The 17,020-nt window shown below is 42.9% G+C and overlaps 1 protein-coding gene across 1 annotated transcript in view; it reads left to right on the top strand.

Moving 5' to 3' along the window:
* The first annotated feature begins 10,180 nt into the window (after window positions 1-10,180).
* The window catches only part of EFHC1 (EF-hand domain containing 1), a 59,840-nt gene continuing 53,000 nt past the window's right edge, over window positions 10,181-17,020 (top strand). The window contains exon 1 of the mRNA XM_059701427.1: window positions 10,181-10,439. Coding sequence (XP_059557410.1) covers window positions 10,281-10,439 — 159 coding nt within the window. The 5' untranslated portion in view covers window positions 10,181-10,280. The remainder of the gene's footprint in view (window positions 10,440-17,020) is intronic.

The following is a 17,020-nucleotide window of genomic DNA, read 5'->3' as shown; positions in this document are numbered from 1 at the left end:
AGAGCCGCATGTGGCTCGCGAGCCGCAGTTTGCCGACCACTGTTCTAGCCTATGGTAGCTTCAGGGACAGTGCAATCCCAATAACAGTAAGAAAATGGTGTTTCTCTGGATTGAGGCTCCTCTGCTAGAATTATGGATGGCCCTCTTGTTTACACAAACCTATTTTTATCACCAGCAAGGGTGCTGGGCAGCTTGCAAATGCTCCTGTTGTCACTTAATAGTTCAACCACTCCGGTTATTGATTCATCATTTATGAGCACCTATAGGTGTCATGCTGGCTCAGGCATGCTGCCCACGGAGAGTTTGCAGTCTGTTGAATGAGGATCAGCGTCTTCCCACCTTGGGCCATAAGAGGGTTCCCCTCTCCAGGCCTTGGCCCCAATCACAGACTGGAGGCCAGATGGCCTGCCAAACCCACAGGAGGCTGAATCTGCTTTGGGCCAGAACCTTCCCCTCCCAGAGGCTAGAAACATCTTCCCACCAGCAAACCCATCACTATGGCCACCTTGTTAATCCCCCTGCCTCTTCAGCCCTTCTTTCCGTCCTCTAGCGTTTTAACTCAGTCTTGGATATCCTCGATACTCCGTACACAGAGCAGCCCTGTATTTCCATAGACAGTATAGATTTCCCAGGTACATCTTCAGGGAAGGCTATGTAGGGTTCCAGCCTGTGTAGAGGTTCCTGATTTGGTAAACTGGAAACAGCTGCCCTCTGGCTGCCTGCTTTAAAAAAGAAGAAGAAAACAAACAAAAACACCTCCCTTTGCCCTGACTGGTTTGGCTCAGTGGATAGAGCGTCGGCCTGCGGACTGAAGGGTCCCAGGTTCGATTCTGGTCAAGAGCGTTAAAAAAACAAAACACCTCCCTTAAGGAATATTGTTTGGAAATAACATGGAAGGGAAACCATTGCAGAAATGAATTCATTTAAATATTAACTGTGGGAGCATATTTATCTCAAATAGAGGCTTTTTTTTTTTTTTACCTAACACGATTCTCATAAGAAGAGGTACACACCGCATTTTAGATTCCAGGAGGCCTTGACCAACTCAAAGCTACAGAATATAACACCTCTGATCCTACATGCTTTCCAACATGTCCACATCCGTTTGAGCTTTTAAATAATCACGTGAGGTAAGACCATTAAATTAGGAAACACTAAAAAAATGGAATGACTGTTTCAAAGGCACACGACTCATTGTACTATTTAAACTCAAACTCGTGTTTCCTATAGATAAATTCAGGACCTAGCTTATGAGAAACATCAACACCAAATATTCACAGAGTCCTTTACAGTGTGTAAAGCACCTTTATGTATTGTGTATACTCTAACCTAACCTCATTTTAACTTGTGTGTGATCCTAAATACCTCATGAATAGCTGGGGTTGCATTATTTCTTTTCGAATGAAAGTGACTGCACACCATCCCCTTGGATGCCAAACAAAGCATCCTTTGCCCCTCACAGTCTTCTCAGAAGCCCAAAAGTTCTGTTGGCCACAGGCCCTTGTTGGCCTGGATTATAAAGTCAAATCTCACTCTCTGGTCAGGGCTTCTTGAAAATACTTTTGAATCCTTGGATGAGAAGCTCATCTAGTATTAATAATCTTGCCAAGATTATGCAAGTCCTCCCTCTCATCTTTCACTGGGGTTGTCAGTTCTTCAAGCAAGTAGCTCTCCAGGGATTCTGAGAGCTGATGGGACTTTGAACATGGGATTTGAAAAAATGTTTCTCTGCCTTATAAAGGGGTTAGTAGGAAGCCCCTCCCCCCAAAGTCATTGGTCATTTGTCATTTTCAAGTAACATGCTTATTAAAGAAAATGCAGGAAAATAATGGGAAAAGATAATCCATGAACTCATCACTAAAGTAAGTACCTTCAGGAGAAAAATAAGGCTTTATCAAAATATTGTCAATGGTAGGTAAATTAGCAGAGTCACATAAAGCTTTCTGAAAAACCAGAAATTGGGAACTAGAAATTTTAAGCAACCTCAAACTTTCATTCTATAAAGTACAAAATGAACAGCCTTTGGTTCCGTTTACAGGAATACCGAGCTGGTTAGAGTACACTTCCCTTCTGACATTCCATGATGTAGGCAATTTGATGATGCTGTGGTCCAGACGCTGGCCATGAAACAAAGCTGCCGAGAATGTTACCTCGTGTTGAAAGAATTCTTTGAAGTGCCTCTCCTGAATAAAGCCCTCTGAGAGTACTCTACAGAAAGACCTCCGCTGGAGGCCAGGCCCAGCCGTTGAACTGGTGAGAGGATTTATTGACAGTCACTCCACCAACCCTGAGCACAGGCACCTGCTTGAGGCTCCAGGGATACAATAGACAAAACACACAAATCGGCCCTTGGTGATCTTACATTGGAGGTTGGTGAGAGAGCGAGACAAAGAACCAAATAATTGGTATGGGATGTTAGAAGGTGATGGTGCCAAGGAGAAATTAGAGCAAGGAAGAAGGATAGGCCAGAGGGGTGGGGTGAGTATGCAGTTTTAAACAGAGTCGGGGAAGACTACAGACAAAGGTTACAGAGGGAGCCAGCTCAGTTTCTCTCCCAGGCAAGGGGAAGAAGTGCAAAGGCCCTGCGGACAGCAGAACAGAGAGGGGGAACAGAAGAGGAGATGAGGGCAGATTATGAGAGCCTTGTAAGGACTTTAGCTTTTACTGTCACATCAGGATGAGGTATGCTGGGCAAGAATTCTGCCCAAGGAAATTCAGGATATTTGTTTATCTATATGGACTAATTATGAACTGCATATTACCTTTCCTTTAGAAAACAGAGCAAATTCTGCTCCCTGCAGTCTACACAAAACTTTATCACCACGGTATTTCCTATCTGTGCGCCTGGCCCTGTGGACACACTCTTCCCAGACTCTTCTCAGCATGTTTTAAGTGCCCAGAAGCTGACTCTACCTCCTACACAGGCAGTGAATGTTTCCCTGTTCTGCAGACACTGGTCTGTAGTCTGGGTAATCTTCTGGGAAAAATGCAATGAAACATCCAGGGCAGAGTCTGTAAACTAGGAATAAAAATAACAATAACAGTTTACGTTATCTAATGCTCACTCTTTGCTAAAGTCCTTAGCTGAGCTGTTTTCTTAGATTCTTTTTATTTAACCCTCATACAAGCCTATCAAGCAGGTACTATTATTGCCCCAAATAAACTAATAAATAAATTTTCCCAAGACTACCTGGCTAGTGCATGATGGAATCTCACAGAAACTCAGGCTTTTGGATCCAGAGTCCATATTCTGAAGCAACAAAGTTAAGTGAATGCAGAGGTCTCTGGGTCTGGCTTCTCCATTGCTGATTGTGTGAATTAGGAGTGCAGAAATGAGAGGGAAATGGAACACCATTTTCTTTTTGCCCTGATAAATGAAATAAATCTAAAGATGCAGTTCTTGTTTTATTTTTAGACATCCTGACCAAGCAAAAGTCCTTAGGATCGAATCTGAAACCTGGGTATGTGCTCTGGCCAGGAACAAACCTGCCACTTTCGGTTGTACGGGATCCACACTCCAACCAACTGAACCACATCGGCCACGGCCAGTGGGGAGATTCGTAACTGTATTGTGCTAGAATCCAGAGCGGACCTAGTCACATTACAAATGCTAGTCTCAGAGGCCACCTGTAACCATCTGAAAGACCTTCAAGGAAGTCGAAACCAGTTTTAAGAACCACTGACTGTCCTCAAGTTACTTCCCTACACTTCTCTAGTGCAGTGGTTCTCAACCTTGGCTGCACATTAGAATCACTTGGGAATCTTTTTAAAATGCTGATTTCTGGGCCTCATCCTCCGGAAATTCTGTTTCTTTGTTATGGGGTGAGGCCACAACATTAGTAACAAAGAAACAATTTCTGGAGGATGAGGCCCAGAAATCAGGATTTTAAAAAGATTCCCAGGTGACTCTAATGTGCAGCCAAAGTTGGGAACCACTGCTCTAGTGAGTCTTTCCACCTATTAAATACAGCCTATTCCTCATTAAAGTGAATTTGAGCACTATTCCAAGCGCAAACGATGTCTTAAAGACACCCATGGCAACATGTGGAACATCCCACTCTGTTTTTCTTTTCCAACCAAGAACAAATTATCTTGGAACCTGACTAATTTTACCGTGGGAGGATATATACATATATATATATATCTCCACACAAACCTTGTGTTCAGTAAGTGCACTGGCAATAGTTGTCATTATTTATATCACTTTGTTCCGAGCAGGGTACTGCGCGTTCCATACAAACACATCCACCCTCTCTGTGGGCTCCCAGAAGCCTCTCTCCACCGTGGGGGCTCTTTGCCCTTGGAAGGGATTTCTCTCCACTCAGATTAAAACAGGCTCTATTTTGCCAGGCTTCTGCGTGTGTTTTTGTGGGGAATTTCTTGCTGTCCTCCACATTCCTTCTTCAACACTCTGCATATCACAGACTATCACCGGCATCGGCCGACACCCTTCTCTCCCCACCTATACTTCATTAAAGAGAGAAATGGGATTTGCTGTTCTCAAACATAAACACAGGGGACATGCTGAGGGGTAGCTTATCACATGCGTGAATGCAGTAGAAGTTCTGCGGTAGGATATTAAATATAGAGAGAAAAACCAGAACGGTCAGTTTCAGTGTGGTTAAAAAAAACACATGTTTCCCATCTGACGCCGCCCTGTTGAAGCAGGTGCTCCTGGGCCTCACCTCAGCAACTGCCCACCGGGATTCTTGCCTCTGCTGCTCAGCTCTCACAGCTGATTCAGGTAACGTTTGTTAGGCTTTTTCAATGGGAAGGGTATTCCAAATGAATCAGCTAAAGTCATAGGATGGGATTTGACTTCAGGGAGGAAAACGCAACAGAAACACAAGTTTTCAAACACTTGGCAGGAGTCCATGGCAAGACTAAAATAGTCTAAACCCACATTGCGTGACTTTGTGTCAAGTGAAGATTTCCTGTGGGCCCTAAATCTGCTCCAGAATCTGCTTGGCAATCACTGTACATCCATATTTTGCAAAGATCGAGGTAGTTTACTGGGCACTCTTTCTAGGTAAGAGATTCCAGAGACTGAAGATGGATGGAAATGAAAGGTAGGGTGCATTCTGATTCAGGAACACTCCCCTGCAAGGTCTCCATAGCCAAACACTAGCCAGACCCCCAACCCTTTCAAACTTAGAGGTGTGTAAATGGGTGTGTTTTTCAGAAACCATGCTGCATCTTTTTTTAAAAAGCGGTTTATATATATTTTTTCTTAAATATTTTTTAAATTTATTTCAGAGAGAGGAAGAGAGAATGAGAAAGGGATAGAAACATCAATGATGAGAGAGAATCATTGAATGGCTACCTCCTGTATGCTCTCTACCTGGGGTCCAACCGAAATTCTTTGGTCATGAGCCCTGATGGCCAGATGAGGGCCAACCAACTGAGCCACACCAGCTAGGGCCATGCGGTACCACTTTTATCCAGCAGAGGGCAGTAGAGTGCCAAATCAGTGCAGAAATAACCAGAACTCCAATGTACACACACAACACACACACACTATTCAGCTTGATATTTGCCCTGTGACTTTTAGATATTGAAGAATACTGTCACGGGATTAAAAATAAATTCTGGATGAAGCCAGCTTTGGACAAAATTCTGTAAAAGGAGATGTTTATTTTAGGTAAGTGCTTGTAGCCCCTGCCATGCTTCAGGAGTCCCTGGGAGACATTGTGCAGCGTGACGCCCTACTTCAGGCTTGGCCTTCTGGCAGTCTGGTGTTTCCATATTGTCCATCCCCCAAGCTTTGAAACAACCTGCTAAGGTCATGCAATGTCTCTGTGGTCTCCTGAGTCCAGGCTTTACGCAGTCTTCAAACCATGGCACTTCCTACATCAGCTAACAGGGTTGGTCAGGTTCCTGCCCTCTCCTATTTGTTCCACAAAGTGGGAAAGGGTGAGTTCAGACTGAAGTGCAATCCGTTTTCAGTCATCATGTTTTGGAGTCATATAAACTCTTAATCATGCCAAACCTTCTCAGGGTCCAAGCAGGTTTCTGAAGCCCTGTCTTTCCCACCCACCGCACGCCCCCTTCCTCAAACCCTGGTCCCTGTGCTTTTTGGCACTGATGCAGCACTCACTGCCTGGCTTCCCCTCCTCAGAGGTGATGGAGAAAAGTTTTCTTCACCATGCTTTTCTAGGTTCCGAAAGTAGTGAAAAGCATTCTATTAACCTTTTAACTATTGTGCTCTTCAGGGAAAGAAGGGTTTTGAGCAGAGAGTACTCAAATAGAAACAGAAGACATGGAATGGCTTAGGCATGACTCACCTTCTCCAGCCCCCTACCCAAAGTAGGGGATACAGACCCCAGTGCAACCACGCACTTAGTCCAGAAGGGCTCTTCAAATTGTATCCTAATGCTATGGATTTACAGACAGAGGGATCATATAGCTGGTAAGGGTTTAGGCCAGGGGTGGGCAAACTTTTTGACTCGAGGGCCACAATGGGTTCTTAAACTGGACCGGAGGGCCGGAACAAAAGCATGGATGGAGTGTTTGTGTGAACTAATATAAATTCAAAGTAAACATCATTACATAAAAGGGTACGGTCTTTTTTTTTTTTTTTTTAGTTTTATTCATTTCAAACGGGCTGGATCCGGCCCGCGGGCCGTAGTTTGCCCACGGCTGGTTTAGGCTGTCAGTAAGAGTCAGCAAAGATCCTAGTTACCAGTGATTCTGGGTACTCAGCATCAATGAGGTAGAGAGGCATCTTCTCTCTCTGAAGTTTGAACTTGCCAACTTGAAATATTCTCCCAGTGACTGGCTCCCATCCTAGGTCAGTGGCTAAAATACACTGAGTGGCCAGATTATTATGACCGGCCAGATTATTATGACCACCCCATCAGTACAATGAAGTGAATTAGTTATGCAAATAATAATAATAATAAAACCTTGAGAGTATTTGCTTAGGAAGTTTTCAATATTCAGTATTTTTGGAAGTGTCAATGAAGTACTGATGGGATGGTCATAATAATCTGGCCGGTCATAATAATCTGGCCACTCAGTTTATAATGCAATGACCAGATACTTGAAGGTTATCAGTAACTTCAACAATACTAATCATTAATGTTTTAAAAAATGTATTAAATGCCTGAGTTACAGTAATATAGCAATAGAAACGTAAAAAGGTGAAAGTGAGGGACAAGTAGGAAACAGAAGTAGTAAGGGGAAAGGAATAGTTAGTAGAAAAGAAAATCTTTGGGCAGGGTGTGGCAGCCAGCCACCAATAACTTTTTCAGATGCCACTTATGGATTCATGTCCTAGGCCCCTGAGATCCACACCCATTCATGAAATCCAACTGGGGGGTTTGTTCTGACAAGCAGCAATAAAACTAAAGCTGATATCTGTATTGACAATTACCTATTCATTACATGGGGCGATATGCTCTCTGTGTAAGACTTGCTCTCTATGATATTCCTAAATTGGCTTACTGTTAACCTAAAAATAAAAGGCCTTTCAAAGTGAGACACAACAAGCATTTATTGAGATAAATAAGAATGGTTATTCAGGAATCATTAATGGAGGCAGAATCCCAAGTAATGTTCTGACTAGGAGACAAAGGCAATGGGTGTTCATGAGAAAGGGAGGGAAAACAATTACATCAATAGAAGGAACCCATTTCTATTGGCGCAAATAACATAACATAGTGATGTTAATCCTAAACAGTGTTGTTTTTTTTAAATATATTTTATTGATTTTTTACAGAGAGGAAGGGAGAGAGAGAGTCAGAAACATCGATGAGAGAGAAACATCGATTAGCTGCCTCCTGCACATCTCCCACTGGGGATGTGCCCGCAACCCAGGCACATGCCCCCGACCGGAATCGAACCCGGGACCCTTCAGTCCGCAGGCCGACGCTCTATCCACTGAGCCAAACCGGTTTCGGCCTAAACAGTGTTTTTAATTTTTTCAGTCCAGCAAGTCAGCAGTGTAGTAGTCATAACAATAGCTTTCTTGTTATCTTTGCAAACAGTTCTTTTGCAAGGCACAGCGTTGCTTAGATCCAGGCCAAAGGACATTTTGCCCTGTTCAACATTCCAAAGATTTGGGACATAAGACCTGCAAAGCAGTTCCCCTGACGTGGCAGTTCCAGTTCCATTTTTTAAAAATATATATTTTATTGATTTTTTTACAGAGAGGAAGGGAAAGGGATAGAGAGTTAGAAACATCGATCAGCTGCCTCTTGCACACCCCCCACTGGGGATGTGCCTGCAACCAAGGCACATGCCCTTAGCCGGAATCACACCCGGTACCCTTGAGTCCGCAGGCTGATGCTCTATCCACTGAGCCAAAGCGGTTAGGGCTCCAGTTTCATTTTAAAGTGGCTCCATTTATGTTATTGTTTACACCAACAGAAACGGCTGTTATAAAAATCAGGTCCCTGGGCTCCATTTCAGAACTAATGAATCCAGTGTCTGGGTTGGGCTGGGTCTGAGTCCAGGGTTCGGGTTGCTTTTTATTTTTAAGCTCCTTGGTGCTGATAAATCATTTTTGTGGTGGTTTTTTTTTTTTTTTTAGTCTTCTTGCAAATGTGTCAGGAGAGAGTTACATTTTCTCTTAAGGACTAATTTAATCAAGTTTTATAAAAAGCACCACAGGTGAGAATACATATGGTGCCGAGAATATGTCACCTCACTAACTGTTAGTCTTCTGACTTAGTTTTCTCTTTGAAGGAGATGTGTTTACCCTCGTGGTTCTGCTGTTTCCATGCTGCCACAGGCAGGCATAACCTAGAGATCAGAATTGAGACGAGCATCTGTAGGTCTTCAGCCAACCAATATCGAGTGTCCTGAAGCCAACATGCAAGGCCCTGCCTGCAAGAGTTGAGAGGGTGCAGAACTGCAGGGGCATTATGCTAAGTGAAATAAGCCAGTCAGAGAAAGATAAATACCACATGATCTCACTCATTTGTGGATTATAGAGAACAACATAGACTGATGAAAAGGGACAGACCCAAAGACTGAGAAACAGCGATCAGGCTATCAATCCCCAGAAGGAAAGTAGGGGAGGGCGGGGGTAAGGGGAAGAGATCAACAGAAGGACTTGTATACATGTATATAAGCCAAACCAATGGACATGGACAACGGGGGGATGGGAGCATGAGTTTGTGTGTGTGGGGGGAGGTTGGGGGTTAATGGGGGGGATGAGGACACATTTGTAATACCTTAACTAATAATAATAATAAAAAAATAAAATAAAAAAAAAAGAAAAAAAAAGAAAAAAAAAGAAAAGCGAAGGTGTGTGTGTGGGGGTGGGGGGTGGGGGGAACAGATGATGCCCCGGTGGGAGGATTAGGGGCAACAAGGTTGCATTAGTTCATTGAACATCCTTAAGCAACAGAGAGACAACCATGAATAATGCAGAGCTCCTGCCCCCAGGAAGCACCACGGGGGTAGGTAACATCCTTTTTTGTTGTTGTTAATCCTCACCCAAGGATTTTTCCATTGATTTTTTTTTTTTTTTTTTTTTAGAGAGAGAGTGAAAGGGAGGGGGAGAGAGAAAGAGAGAAAAACATCCACCTGAGAGAGACACATTGATTGGTTGCCTCCTGTAGGCACCTCAACTAGGGCCACAACCAGGGCCAGGGCCTGGACTGCAATCGAACCCGAGATCTTTCAGTCCACGGGCTGATGCTCTAATCACTGAGCGGCCGGCCAGGGTTCTTTTTTTTAATTATTTTTTTTCAATTACAATTTACATTCAATATTATTCTGTATCCGTTTCAGATGTTACAGCATACATAGACAATCATGTACTTTACAGAGTGGTCCCACCTGGCCACATGCACTTATTGGATATACGCTGTGTAATGTACATCTCTGGGACTATTCTGTCCACTCACACTCCAGCGGGACCAGCGCCCTTTTCCCAGCGCTGGGCGGAAAGAGCGCTTGCGCTCAGGACGCCGGGGCGCGGGGACGCCCGGGGAGGCGGGAAGGAAGGGCCTTCCCTTCTACTTCAACTCCTGCAACGCCCACTCCGGCCGCCGGACTTCCCCGCGAGAACTGCAGTCTCCCCTCAACCGCCTCCTCCCGCTGCCGCCTCTCCCGCCTCCCGCTCCCCACCCCGCCCCCGTCGCCATCTCCCGGCCGGGGAGCCCAGGGGGCGGGGCCAGTTCCGCGACGCCCACTAACCACGCCCCGCTCATTGGGGTCGTCTTACCGCGAGACCGCTGAGTCCCGCCTTCGGATCACGCGCAGACCCGTTGCTCGGCGCCCGCGGCCCTGCCCTTCACTCGCCGGTGCTCGGGCTGGGTGGCAGCGCCATGGAACGCAGAGGGACCTGCGAACGCGGCACGTCGCCCGGGCAACCGGGGACCACAAAACCTTTCCAAGGCGGCGGCGGCGGCGTGGCGGATGCGATGATGTCCAACCCCGAGCCTGGTCTGCCCCTTCTGCCGGGCACATCCTGTGCGGACCCCACGGTGAGGACTTAGCCGCCCAACCCCCACCTATGGCTACCGGCCCCCCCCCCCCCCCCGGCTTTGCAGGGCTTGCCGTTTAGTGCACCTCCTTCCTCCTCCACCCGACTGTTCTCTGTGCCCTTCAGACCCGGCCTCTGCCCCGACCCTGTTCTGTCTTACCCACCACGATTCTGTCGTCCATCCCCCTCCCCCCGTCATTCCCCCCCTCCCCACACGCAGCCTCACCCTCGCTCTCACATTCGTTATCCTCTGCTCCATCCCTTTCTGATTTTTCCACTCCACCAGTTGGCCTCCTTCGCTCAGTCCGTTAGCGTAGCCAGGGTCTTCCTTGCTGCTCTAGCCTCTGCTTCTCCTCCCTCTAGACCCGCCTCTCCACCTCACCCCAAGCCCTCTGTCTGGGCCCCGCTCATTCTCCCACACTGTACCCCTCTCATTCTCCCACACTGTACCCCGCTCTGCGCAGCTCCATCCCTAACCGCTTCCACCTCCGCACTAGCCTCGGCCCCTTCTCCCACTCAGCATCCCTACGCCGCCATCCTCATCCCAGAGCCCCACCCCACCCTCTCTCCCCAGCCCATCCTCCTGCCTCCTCCACCTCCTGGATCCTGGACCCAGTCATCTCCTCACTCGCAGCTCCGCTTTCAGTCTTATGTGTCATTTCCACGCATCCTCTTCTTTCTGCCAGGTTCTTTCCCACAGTCGGCAGGCTTCTCATTTACGCTTCTACGCAGCTCCTTCCCTTTTCTGTCCAGCCCTTCTGCCTTTCCAATAATATGCTCCCACCTTCTCCCCATTCCTGTATTATCTTTTTTTTCTCAATTGTTTCCCCAAAAGTTAGACTTTCAACACAGGACTATTTTCCTCCCAAACCACCCTTCCCTGCTTTGCAGAACACAATTCCATTCCAGTTCCTTCAAGGCCACTATAATTGATTAATTTTTTTCTACCCCTATCCCTATTATTTTGCTCTAACATTTTAATAAAAGACTTAAATGTATTTAGTTGCATAAATTGAAGAGAGAAGAAAGTGTTTTGTTTTCTCCTCACATAGTTTAGCCCTTGACAAAATTATTTAGAGTTTTAATTCTAGTAGGGTTACTGAAATATATGTTGGCAGATCAATATTTAGATTCAGTAGGCTGATTATCATAGGTGGGATAATAATAATTTTTTTTATATAGTTGATTAATTTAAGCTGTAAGTTCCTCTCCATGGTCAAAAAGGTAAGATAAAATACATAGTCAATTTATTTTGGGGGTGGAGGGGATGAATTGAAAGTTTGATGAGGGAATTTGGATTCTGAATCTCTTCTTCAAATTATTCCTGCATTGACACAGCATCACAGATTTTTCTCTGCATTGTAGGCACATTCCTGCCCATGTGCAGGAGCAGCCTAGGCATTTGGTGTTGGGAGTGTGGGTTCCCTGCAAGGCAGGGCTGAATTGATATGGGGGGTTGATAACAGAGGTGTGGACTGGAGGTGCCAGGCTCTAAGAACATATTGCTGTACTATATATAAGATGAACTGTGCATTGGACATATTTCATATTTTAAATACCTTAGGCAAATATCAACTCATTTGCCTTATTTGGAATTTGAAAAGCATGGTTACTGTCTTCAGCATTGAAGGACTACATATGTATATCTCTCACAGCATTCAAAACCATAATGACTAAGCAGGATGAGGGGAGGCCTTCGTTTTCCTTGCTTGGGATGCCTGTGAGGATCCACTAATAAAGGTCAGATGTTGAGGGATGTTAGCGATGTGTGTGTAAAATGGGGAAAGCAAATGAAGCAGCTGATTTGCGTCGGTCCTTAGAGGTGGAAGAGGAGGAGCTGGAAGTTACACAAATTACCTACATAAGATGTCAACTCAGCCCATTTTGTTCTGTGTCATTTGTGTTATGCATCTGGAGCAGCGCTTGTCAGCTGACTTGTGACTCTGAATGTCTGACCTTAAAAAAATTCACAATCCATAACTCTTTTAGCAAAAGTAGTTTATTGTACCTTTTATGTTAGCACAGATATTGAAAGATGGTAAGTTGGGCTGCAGACAAATTAGGAGGTAGGTAAGTAAGCCATTTTCTTAAAGATATTTTATGATTTATCCTAAATTTTATGTATGTGTATATATGTATTTTTGTGTGTGTATATATACAAGTATATACACACATATACATACACATATGACTTGGAAAGTAACATACCATTACAAAGAACAGAAAAAGGAAAAATATTCCATCAAATTAGCCTATAAATTTTCTTTCTATTTTCTTTTCAACTTTATCGAGATATAATTGATATATATCATTGTGTAAATTTAAAGTGTACAACTGGTTGATTTGCTACACATATTTTGCAAAATGATTACCACCATGTTTTAATTACTATGGCTTTGTAATATACAAACTATAATTGACCCTTGAACAACTCAGGGGTTAAGGGCACACACGTCCTGCACAGTGGAAAATTTGCATATAACTAGAGTTGGCCCTCTGTATATATGGCTTTCTAACCACAGAACTGACCCTCGAACAACACCAGTTTGAACTGCAAGGGTCTATTGAAAAAAAAATTCACGTATAAGTGGATCTGCACATTTCAAACTTGTGTTGTTCAATGGTCACTGTAATTTGAAATCAGGAAGTGTAATGCCTCCAGCGTTGTTGTTCTTTCTCAGCGTTACTTTGGCTAATAGGGGTCTTTTGTGGTGCCATACAAATTTTAGGATTTTTTCTGCTATTGGAATTTTGATAGAGATTGCATTGAATATATAGGTTGCTATTGGAGTTTTGATAGAGATTGCATTGAATATATAGGTTGCTATTGGAGTTTTGATAGAGATTGCATTGAATGTATAGGTTGGCCCAACTTTGTCCAGAAGGACGTCCGGAATGATGTCCGGTCTCATTAACATATTACGCTTTTATTATTATAGACTAGAGGCCTGATGCACGAATTTTGTGCAAGATTAGGCCTTCCTTCCCTGGGCTGCCACACCGGCTTCCCTTCAGCACCCAGGACCCGGGGTTCCCTCCTCAGGCCACTAGCAGGCACCCTGGACCCAGGCTGGCTTCCCTCGGGCCGCTGGCAGGCATCTGGGACCCAGGCTGTCTTTCCTCAGGCCACCCACAGGCACCTGGGACCAGGCTGGGTTCCCTGGGGCCACCTGCAGGCACCTGGGACCTGGGCTGCTTCCCTTGAGCCCCGGCTTTCTCAGGAAGGACAACCAGAATGACGCCTGGAAGACGTCTAGTCTAATTAGCATATTACCCTCTTATTATAGATTGTTCTGTTCAGATTTTCTATTTCTTCATGGTTCAGTGTTGGTAGCTTGTATGCTTCTAGGAATTTATTCATTTATTTTCAGTTATCTAGCTTGTTGGTATATAACTGTTAATAGTAGTCTCTCATGGTCCTTGTATTTCTGTGTTATCAGTATGTCTCATTCCATTTCTGTTTATATTTATTTGAATCCTCTTTTTTTCTTAGTTTACCTAAAGGTTGATCAGTTTTGTTTATCTTTTCAGAAAACCAGCTCTTAGTTTTGTTGATCCTTTCTATCATTTTTCTATTTCATTTATTTCTGCTCTGATCTTTGTTATTTCCTTCCTTTTACAAACTTTTTGCTTAGTTCTTTTTCTGGTTTCTTGAGGTATAAAGTGAGGTGGTTTATTTGAGATTTTTTTGTTCCTTTTTAAGAAGTTATTTTTCAATTACAGTTGGCATGCAATATTATATTAGTTTCAGATGTACAACATAGTGATTAGACATTTTCATACTTTACTAAGTAATTACCCTGATAAGTCTAAGTATCTTTCAGACACCATAAATATAGATTTTTCTTCTCTCTTAATGCATACATTTATTTATTGCTACAAAAATTCCCTCGTAGAACTGTGTTTGCAGCATCTAAATGGATTTCATAGTTATGCTTCTGTTTTTGTTTGTTTCAAGGTAGTTTTTTATTTCCCTTTGATTTCTTTGTGAATTTTCCAGCTTGCTTTCTGGTATTTCATATCATTGTAGTTAGAAAAGATACTTGGTATGATTTCAATCTGCTGAGACTTGTTTTGTGACCTATCATATGATCTATACCAGCTGTGGGCAAATGAATAAAACAAAACAAAAAAAAGACCGTACCCTTTTATGTAATGATGTTTACTTTGAATTTATATTAGTTCACACAAACACTCCATCCATGCTTTTGTTCCGGCCCTCCGGTCCAGTTTAAGAACCCATTGTGGCCCTCGAGTCAAAAAGTTTGCCCACCCCTGATCTATACTGAAGAGTGTTCTATATGTACTTGAGAAGATTGTGTATTCTGCTATTGTTGGATGGATTTTTCTACATATGTCTGTTAAGTTCATTTGATTTAAGTATAGTTCAAGTCCAGTGTTTCCTTGTTGATTTTCTATCTGACTGATTTATTCATTGTTGAAAGTGCAGTATTGAAATTCCCTACTATTACTGTTTTTTGTTGTTTTGGGGTTTTTTTTTTGGAAGGGTATATTTCTCCCTTCAGATCTCTTAGTATTACTTTAATATATTGAGGTGCTCTGATGTTGGGTACATAAATATTTACAGTTGTTATATCTTCTTGATAAATTGACCTGCTTATTATATAATGACCATCTTTGTCGCTCATTGCCATTTTTGGCTTAAAGCAGCGGTTCTCAACTGTGGGTCGCGAGCCCTTTGGCGGTCGAACGACCCTTTCACAGGGGTCGCCTAAGACCATCCTGCATATCAGATATTTACATGACGATTCATAACAGTAGCAACATTACAGTTATGAAGTAGCAACGAAAACAATTTTATGGTTGGGTCACAACATGAGGAACTGTATTTAAAGGGCCAGAAGGTTGAGAACCACTGGCTTAAAGTCTATTTTGTTTGATATAAGTATACTACCCCTGCTTTCTTTTCATTTCATCTGCATGGAATATCTTTTCCCATCCCTTCATTTTCAGCCTATGTGTGGCCTTAAAGCTGGAATGAGTCTCTTATAGGCAGCATATAGTTAGGTTTTTTTCCCCCTGATCATCCAGCTTGCCTTTTGATTGAAGATATCAATTCATTTACATTTGGTGTAATTACTGATAGATAAGGAGTTACTCATACCATCTTTTGTTGTTGTTGTTAATCTTCACCTGAGAATATTTTTTTCATTGGGGGGCGGGGGGGGGGGGGAGACATGGATGTGAGAAAAACGACACATCTATTGGTTGCCTTCTTGCATGTGCCCGGTGCCAGGGATTGTACCTGCAACCCAGGTACATGTCCTTGACTGGGAATCGAACTCACAACCCGATGGTGTGCTGGCCAACACTCTTAACCACTGAGCAACACTGGGCACTAGTACTGTTTTTTGTTTTTCTGGCTGTTTTTTAGTTCCTTTGTTCATTTCTTCGTCCCTGCTGCTTTTTTTTTGAATTGATGATTTTCCATAGTGGTATGCTTTGATTCCCTTCTCTTTGACTTTTGTGAATCCCCTGTAGTTTTTTGCTTTGTGGTTACCATGAGGTTTACATAAAGCATATTTATATATATATTTTTTTACAGTAATAACAATTTACCTTTTATCACATATAAAAACTCTACCTTTTTGCTTTCCTCCCTTTATGTTTTTGATGTCAACATTTAAATTTTTTATATTCTGTATCCATTAAAAGATTGTTGAAGCTATAGCTGTTTTTAATACTTTTGTCCTTTAACTTTTATACTAAAGTTACGTGTTAACACATCACCGGATTACAGTATTAGGGTATTCTGAATCTGACTATATGCTTACCTTTACCTGTGTGTTATATGTTTTCATTTTACAAATTAATGCCTTTTTATTTCAGCTTGATGAACTTCTTGCAGTATTTCTCTTCAGTTAGGTTTAGTGGTGATAAAGTTTTATCTCACCTTTATTTCTGAAGCACAACTTTTTTGGGTAAAATATTCTTGGTTGGCAGTTGCTCTCTTTTAGCACTTTGGATATATCATCTCATTCTCTCCTGGCCTGCAAGGATAGTGTGATAGGGTTATGGAGGTTCCCTTGTAGGAGAGATTTTTTTTCTTTACTGTTTTTAAAAATTATTTCTTTGTCTTTGATGTAGATAGTTTTATTGTCATGTATCTTGGAGAAGATTATTTTGGCTTGAAATTTTGGGGTGATGGATTCGCTTCATGAACTTGGATATCCCTCCCTCTCTTCAGGTTTGGGGGGTTCTCAGCCATTATTTCTTTAAATAAGCATTCTACCTCTTTCTCCTTATCTACTCCTTCTGGGACTCCCAATATGCATACATTATTTCTCTTATTAATGTCCTGTAAGTCCCATAGGCTTCATTCATTGTCATTCTTTTTTTTATTGTTCCACGGATTGGAAATTTCAATTGATTTGTCTTCTAACTCACAAATTCTTTCTTTTACTTGTTCAAGTCTTCTGTTAAAGCTACTTTTGCATTCTTCAGTTCAATCATTTTATTCTTCAGCTCCAAAATTTGTTTGGTTCTTTTTAATATTTTCTATCTCTTTGTTGAATTTCTCATTTTGTTCTTATATTATTTTCCTGATATTGTTAAGTCATT

The sequence above is a fragment of the Myotis daubentonii genome, chromosome 6, assembly GCF_963259705.1.
Source record: "Myotis daubentonii chromosome 6, mMyoDau2.1, whole genome shotgun sequence".
Taxonomy (NCBI): Eukaryota; Metazoa; Chordata; class Mammalia; order Chiroptera; family Vespertilionidae; genus Myotis; species Myotis daubentonii.
Note: the sequence above shows the minus strand (reverse complement) of the source record. Positions and strands in the feature narration are given on the sequence as shown.